An 8,516-nucleotide genomic window follows, 5' to 3' on the forward strand; every position below is an offset into this window, starting at 1 on the left:
AGTTTCGAACCGCTGACCTTAAGGTTCACAGCCCGATTCATAACCACTACGCTACCAGAGCTTAAGGTAAGCAGTTTGAAACTACCAGCTGTTACACGGGAGAAAGATGAGGCTTTCTGCTCCCATAAAGATTTATGGCCTTGGAAACCCTTTACAGGGTCTCTATGAGTTAGAACCGACTCCAACTACCAGCTGTTGCATGGGAGAAAGATGAGGCTTTCTGCTCCCGTAAAGATTTATAGCCTCAAAATCCTATACAGGATCACCACGTAACATAACCACCATCACATGGAGTCCTAGTATGGTGGTGTGGTTTAATGAGCTCACCAGCTTCTCCTTGGAAACCCTATACAGGGTCACTGTGAGTCACAATTGATTCAATGGCACCTGGTGGTGCAGCAACCCAAGTGCAGCACTGCTAACAAAGGTCAGAGATTAGAACCCACCAGCTGCTTCGAAGGAGAAAGATTTGTAACAGTCCCTTTTACACTTAAGCAGAGCTTTGCTTTTTCCTACCAAAGGAAGCATGAGCAACCATCTTAGGTGTTCACCTCAGAAATACCTGGAAGATTTTGGCCAAGAATGGCAGCTTTCCCTAGTTTATCACGTTTTCCCCTCTGCTTTTATAACCCCTTGGATGTAACCAGATCCTTGGAAGGTGATGATAGATCCCCGGCCACCCCAGAAGTTTCCCAGTCAAAACAAACTTCATGACAGTGCTTTCATGAGAGAAAAAAAAAAAGTATTCCATGGTTACTATAGAAATTTACAAATACTACATCTAATCCCTCCCAGTCAGTTCAGTCAGAATCACAAGGGAAAAACTGATACTCAAAATGTATGTCAAGATAGTTTAGTAAAGGGTTTTTTTTCCAAGGTGAGGGGGAGGGTCTAGTAGAATAGGAAGGGAGAGAGTGGGTGAGGGGAGGGAACAGTTCACAGAGGACCTCACTTCCCCACCACATGGCCTGCCTGATGTTTCCCTTTGACCAAGGGCAAGGAAGACATATTGGTGAACTCTGGGACACAAAACAATGAAAGTGAATCCGAGGGACAAATGTCAGATACCTAGCACACAAGTACCTGATATAGCCATAGTTAGTATTTTGCCATATATTCTTAGAATGATTATGCATAAGTATACATGAAGGAATTTCAAAAAGTTTGTGGATGAGCCCCACTATCTTCAAATTCCATTTTTCTACATACTTTGTGAATTCCCCTCCTTGAAATAAAGATCAAACTTTTTTCAAAGCAACAGTTGGGTCAGATTCTACTTACACTTTAAGCATTTTGTTATTGTGTGCTGTTGAGTCAGTTCTGACTCAGCGACCCCGTATAGTTCTTACAAGGAGAGTGGCTAGTGAGATTGAATCACTGACCTTGCAGTTCAAGCCAACCTTGAAGTCAAGTGCTTATCCTATGGTGCCACACCAGGACTCTTTAAGCATTATTTCCCCAAATTAATATAGATAAGTAAAGCCTAATAAAACCAGCTAATTTTTAGATAATGAAAGAGAAAAGATGTAAAATTGGCAGATAATAAAATGTGTTATACAAAATCTCATTGGCATCAAAATAGAATGCAAATATTCATCTATATATTTAATATGTCTATTAAAGGGAACATTTAAACTGGTGAAAGAATGGATAGCAAGAAGTTATACAGTATTGGAAAAAAAATTTTTCCATTGCACCTTATTCCAAAGGATATTCTAAAAGGACTGAAAATCCATATTTCATAAATCCAAAAAATTAACTTCCTAAAATAAATATTCTATAATCTTGGCTCGGGGTTGACCTTCCTAAATATGGGACTATTTGAGAGAATATTGAAGGGAAAAGTCAAATAGATTTGAATACATAAACATTTTAAATAACTTTGTGATGCCAACATATTAAAGTTATTAGACAAGCAACACATAATGCTGATGCTGCTGTAGGCCATCTATTTGGTTCTGATTCAGTGACCCTGTATAGCATTTCTGAGGCTAGAGATCTTAGGGGGGAGTAGAAGGTCTCATCTTTCATGGAGCAGCTGGTGGATTCGAACTGCTGAACTTGGAGTTAGCAGCCCAATGTGTTGATAATGCCCTTAAAATGCAAAGTTTTTAAAATAAGCTATAAGAGAAAGAAAATGGACCATAGGTACAAATAGGCTCATTTTTTAAATAAATGCAAATTGTAAATAAACAGAATAGGTCCTTTTAGGAGTCCTGGTGTGGCACTGTAGGGTAAAGCCCTGGACTGCAAGGTCAGTTTGAATTGCAAGGTCTGTGGTTCAAACTCAACAGTAACTCCTTGGAAACCTCCTAGACAGGGTCGCTATGAGTAGGAACCTACTCGGCACTTAACAACAGGTCCATTTAAACTAAACAGCAAATACTTCCAAATTAAAATAATGAAGTATTTTCTGCCACCACTGTAACCAGATTGGACAAAGAATGCTAATATCCCTTCTCCCACCCCTAAATTATGCACCAGAACATGCATAGACAGTGTGTCTGTCAAAGTAGTAAGAGCCCAACCTAGGCTGGTCACATTATGGCCCCAGTATTTGCACTGCAAAGTTGGCGGTTCAAGCTCACCAGCCACTCCTCGGAAACCCTATACAGGGTCGCTGTGGGTTGGAATTGATTCGATGGCACTTAACAGTACATGTGGACTTATGGTGTGGCGTTGTAGGATCAGCACTGGACTGTGAGCCACAAAGTTGGCAGTTCAAGCCCACCAGCTACTCCTCAGAAACCCTACATACGGTTACTGTGAGTTGGAACCGACTCCCCGCAATTAACAATACATCATGTGCTGACTAGACTCATCGTGTGTCTCATTCCTCCTCAACCTGTCTTGTTAAGGGGCAGCCAGAAAAGAAGAGTAGCTAGTGCTTAGTGCATATCAGTTGTTCAATAAATGTGTACACAATGAATACAGTAATTATTAAAACTTGTGTCTTAGTGAATACTTTATTCAGAGAGCTGAATTCTGATGTAAGATGACTTCAATGATTCAAGCTCTGCATTGATGATTGATGGTTATCCAATTGAGCAGCTTTGGGAGACTCGTCATGCCCATGTCATCTGTGTGATCTAGTGCCTGGCCAACTAGATGAGTTCCTATAGACTCATCCATGTAGGAGATGGTTATGACATATCACTCATGAAACGAAACACTAAAGAAAAAGGTAAGGTGTGCCTCATTTGTTATTAAAACTTTGAATAAAAGGTCTTGGAAAGTGTACGCCACCACTCTGAGTTATGTTGTATCGTTTAAGGGAAATGTGGCTACCTGCCTCACAAGATTGCCATGGGAAATAAAGAGTGAAACAACATAAACACCAAATACTGCATCTGGGCCCTGAAGGGCATGCAGAAAATGTTCCCTTTCTACCCTGCTTCTGCCTTTGAAAGACATGCTTTTGACATACTCTGTAATAAGCCATTTGAACTGCAAGGTCTGTGGTTCAAGCTCACCAGTCACTCCTCAGACACCCTATACAGGGTTGCTATGGGTCAGAATCGACTCAACGGCACTTAACAACAACAACCATAAATATAACAGAGAGGAGAAAAATACAGATGTGATTTTCAGTGCCATTTCTGTGATCCAGCATCAGTTATCTGATAGATTATACGAAAGCAAACAATATACCATTTTCTTATCTGGGCTTACCGACTCAATGGACTTGAAGATAAGGGAAGCAATCATCATGCCATTTACTATTGCAAGTGTTTTCCTGACCGTTGATTTTATCTTCTGTATTTACGGCTCCAGATTATTTCCAGTATTCAAAGTGGTTTATTGTGGAGCTGTGGGTTAATGCGCTGGACTGCAAAGTCATTTTGAACTACAGGGTCGTCAGTTCAAGCTCGCCAGCCACTCCTTGGAAACCCTATACAGGGTCACTATGAGCCGGAACCAACTTGACGGCACTTAACAAGTGGTTTATATAATAATTTACATAAACTGCACAACAACCCTAAGAGGAAGTAATGTGATAATTCCCATTTTATTTACAAAAGGTGTCCCAAAACCCAAGAACACACAACTAAAAGTGGCCAACATGGTATTTGAATCTTTACTATCTGAAAAAAAAAAATAGTGCAGGTATTAAGAAATGTTACACTTGAGATGCCAAGTCAAAAAGTAACCAGAGCCTGTGTCCTGTTCAGGTCCTCCTAGAAGCAGACACCAAGACAATTTATTAGGGAAACACTTCTAAAAGATAAAGGGGGCAGGGAAAACAGGAGAAGAGGGTGAGAGCCTTCAGACCATGGTATGCATCTTACACCTGTGAAAGGAGATAGAGGCGGAAGGAGTATTGGGCAGGAAGACCCTCAGAGCTATAAGAAAACCTGGGCCAGGCCCATGTGACTCCCAAAATAAAGATTAAGAATCCCCAATCAGTCAGAAATAGCCTGGCTCTAGTGGCCCAGCTGTGTTCAGCCACATGTAGAAGCAGTCCGGGGAAAGTATAGCCTTAGCAAGCATGTCAGGGTAGCTCCAAAGTTCCTTTTGAGGAGGTAGCTGAGCTATGTGACTCTGGTCACAAAAGACATGGTGACTGTTTCCTGCTGGCTGGGGCTTCCCACTCTCAAGCACTATCCCTTAAGAACATGGAGATGCTGGTTAAGAAATGGCTGTATCTCCAGGGCCCTAAGCCCTCAGTGCTTTCTGCTCTGGAATTCGCTATGCAAGTCACTGCTTGGGCATGCGATAAAGATACCAGAGTGTACAGTCAGAGAGATGGTAAAGGATTTCACTGAACTCTCAGAGAAGGAGCATTCCTTTCTGCTTCAACCTCAAGTTATCTGATCACACTCAAATCAACCAACTATCACAACCAGTGTTTCCAGTTAGGAAGCTTGGCAACTTCACCTCCCCTATGAAAGAAAAGTTCCCAGAAAGAGAAAGGGAGGGAAAAGCTAAGTGCTCCCCTGTAGTTGGGACCAGTCCTCCTCCAGGTTGTTTGTCCAGGTCAGCCTGGCCATCTGCTTAGATGACCTGGTGCCTGCTTCAGGCTGGAGCAGACACCAAGGTCAAACCCACCTTGTGAGGTTTGTAGCTTTGAGGAGCCCATCAACATCCTGCTTGAGTCCCACCCTACTGAGCATCAGGGGGATGGATGGATCCTGTTTTGGAAAGGACACAGTGACACTCTGGAACCTTCTCTCACTACAGCTGGAATTCCAGCCCCAAGAGCATCCATTAGTCTGCCACAACCTTGAAGACGGGTCTGGAGACATGAAGAATCACATGACATAGTGAAAACAAGCACAAAACAAAGCCAGGAGCACAGGGCTGATCCACTGGGGGGTTTTTTTTTGTTGTTTTTTTTTTTTTTTTTTTTTGGTTGGTTGGGTGGGTTTTTTTGGTCAGTTTGTCTCAGAGAACTTTGAATTTCTTTGTTTTACTCATATTGGAAGGAACGCAAGGTATACTGTTAAATCATGGAAAATGTCTCTTTCTAGTCCTGGTGTGGCACGGTAGGATAAGCATTCGAATGCTAACTGCAAGGTCAGCAGTTCAAACCTACCAGTCACTCCCCAGAAGCCCTGTACAGGGTCTCTATGAGACAGGACCAAATCAATGGCACTTAACAACATTGTCTCCCTTAGTTTTTGGGGGGTATGGTTTTGCTTTACTGCAAGAAATCTTTTTAATTTTATGTAGTAAATTTGGTGAGGTTGTTAAAAATACGTATGCTTGCATATAGTCCTTTCATTCTTTTAAATTTGAGACTTGTATTTATTTCATGGACTCCTGGTATTTACTTCATACTATGTACTTAGGAAAATCATGAGTGTATATATTGTATAGACCACTGGCCCTCCAACTTTAGTGTGCTAATTTTCAGAAAGGCAGATTTAGTAGGCAGAACCCAGGATTCTAAAGTGTTTTGTTTTTTTTTTTTAAGAGAAACAGTATATAAAACGTTAAAATAAATTCAATGTTGACTTGAGGAAACAATTTCTCCCTGTTTTCCTTCTGGAATCACAAATCATGCTTTCTATAGCAGTGAACATACTTACTAAGCACACATTGTCAATCATGGACAGAAATGAATCAATCAAGCAATCAGGGTTCCTGGCTGAGTCATACTTTGGGGAAAAAATTAACCATCTGTGTTTCTAGGGTTAGCAGGATCAATAAAACAGTCTTTTGGTTTTACAAAGGTAGTTTAATGGGGAAATCATAGTATCTGACACATAGACAATTTACTGTCTTATAAAGTACTTTGGCATGTTTCTAGTTGATATGGAGTGGGGTAGAAGGGAAATATCCTAGCTTAAGCTTTATTTCCCTCTTAATTTACATACATGAAACATGTCAACAGAATTCGTAAGGGAGAGAACTCACCTTAAAGCAAGTTAAGCAATTAAAACCACAGATACCCTTGAAGATTATTTGGGAGGGATGTTCTAATTCTGAGTACACAGCATAGTGGTTGGTACGCATAATTGTCAGCTAGCCCAGATCCCAGTGGACTCATGTTTGAGTCTCAGAAAAGTAAAGCTGTAAGGAAAAAAAAAAAAAGCAGAAAGGACAATTTTGCTAAGATTTCTTTAAGACACTGATGTCTAAAGAGCACTGGAATGGTATCCACTTAAGTAAGTGTAATATCAAAGCTGGAAGAGGCGTGTTCTCCATGTTTCTGTAGTTTACACAGTTCAGCATTGGCTCACAAGGGGCTCCAATACAAACAGTGAGAACTCCAGTACATTGACAGTGAGAGGACCCAGTGGAAGGCACAGGAGCCCAGAAGGGATGGCTATGCCTATCAGACACAGCAGTAGTCAAAGGAAGAACAGAGCAAGAATAATAGAATATAGCACCCCCCTGGAATCTCTTAGGAGCTCTGAGCACAAGTGAGACTTCCTTTGAATACTAACTCCTATGTCCAAAGGGGCTGATGGTCTGAATATGAAGGTAGGGAAGAGATGAACACACCATCTTTATCTCATTTGGTTCCACAGAAGACCTATAAGGCAAGTTTCATTCCTCTTTAACTGGGGGGGGGGGGGGGGGGGAGGAGCAACAAGATCCTTAAATAACAAATCTCATAGATAGACGCCTGCTTTGTATTTCTACCTAAGAGAGTCAAAAGAAACATGGGATTTCCTTTTTTCTTTTAAGCTTTGACAAATATTTATTAAGTGCCATATTGTCTTCATAAACTGACATTTTTTTAAAAAAAAAATCTGCTTCACATTTTTTTTCATTCATTTTTTTTTTTGGCAACAGAAGTATAATGTCTTCTTGGGGGAACACGAGAAAAAGCAAAATAAATAACCTATTAAATGAGAAATTCATAAAGAGCAATTTTTAAAAATTGTTTAAATCCTCTATTATTTCATCACAGATAAACCACTGCTCAACTTTTGATTCATATACTTGTTTTCTTTGATTATATATAAATATACATGATTTTCTTTATAAAAATGTGATGTTAATATATTTTCGAAAGATGCTTTTTTTTTTTAACTTCCTAATATATAATGTACGTCTTCATGCCAAAGGGTGAAATTTATGATTGAATGAGGGAGACTGATCAATTACAAGGGGGAGGGTGCTATGCCACTCACAAGAGACATACCTAAAATAAAGTCACAACAAAAGTTAAAATTAAAAACATGGCAAAAGAGATGTAAGAAAATGTAAAGAGAAAGTTCTGGTGGCAATACTACCATAGGCAAAACTGAGCTCAAGGCAGACTGTATTTAATAGGATAGGGACGGTTTCGTTTTGCCTTCCAGTGCATGATCAGCAGTTTGTTTCTTACTCTTTTCATCTCTTCCATCTCCTCTGCTACCTTTATCATCTCCTCATTGCTTAAATTCTTGCCATGGATCTCCCCTCTAGGTTGAGGGCGAGAACGTGCCAGCCTTTCCTTAAAACTTCCTTCTTCCAGCTTATGTTTTCCTACTCCACAAGGAGGCTGCTCCATGGGAGGGTGCTCCTCAAAAAGGTACTTTCTAGAAAGGCGCTCTTGGGGAGGGCGCTCCTCTGTAAGGAGCATCTCAGGCAGGAGCTCTGGGAGGAGTTCTTCGGGAAAGAACTCTTCATCCTCTGAGGAAGGCTCTTCTGAAGACTGCTCCTCGTCCTCCTCCTCCTCCTCCTCCTCTTCTTCTTCCTCCTCCCGGGAGTGCTTTTCAAGAGGGGGCTCCACAGGAGGCAGTGGCTCCATGATCTTTGGCGAGCTCTGGGGCTCTTCTTCATTTTCTTTGGGTGGTTTTTCCATGTTGCGAAGTTTCTTCTTTAAATGACAGCACAGTTATTCTTAGGAGACAAGAAAAGAAGAGTCAGAATATTTGGTGGGCGGGCCAACAACACCCCAGCTATGGGTCCCAATACCAGCCTTTCACTGACTAGGAGTCCAGGTCCTCAAGCCTATGTTTACCAAGAAGCCCTCGGGCTTTCCTGACCCGGCCCCGTCTTTCTTTCCTGCAAGTTGTCCGTTCCTTCCCAAGATCCCACCGTTTTCCCAGCAGGCCTTGCCCAGGTCGCGGCCAGCC

At 41.3% G+C, this 8,516-nt stretch overlaps 1 protein-coding gene across 1 annotated transcript; it reads right to left on the bottom strand.

The window, feature by feature from the left end:
* Window positions 1-7,705: 7,705 nt before the first annotated feature.
* TCEAL1 (transcription elongation factor A (SII)-like 1) lies at window positions 7,706-8,242 on the bottom strand. The gene has a single exon (XM_006876540.1). It carries the CDS (start codon window positions 8,240-8,242, stop codon window positions 7,706-7,708), a length of 537 nt encoding a protein of 178 aa, XP_006876602.1.
* Between the last annotated feature and the right edge of the window lie 274 nt (window positions 8,243-8,516).

This window comes from Chrysochloris asiatica, unplaced genomic scaffold (assembly GCF_000296735.1).
Source record: "Chrysochloris asiatica unplaced genomic scaffold, ChrAsi1.0 scaffold00389, whole genome shotgun sequence".
Lineage (NCBI taxonomy): Eukaryota > Metazoa > Chordata > Mammalia > Afrosoricida > Chrysochloridae > Chrysochloris > Chrysochloris asiatica.

Excerpts from the sequence above, each read along its gene's own strand:
- TCEAL1 (XM_006876540.1), bottom strand. The coding sequence starts at position 8,242 with ATGGAAAAACCACCCAAAGAAAATGAAGAAGAGCCCCAGAGCTCGCCA.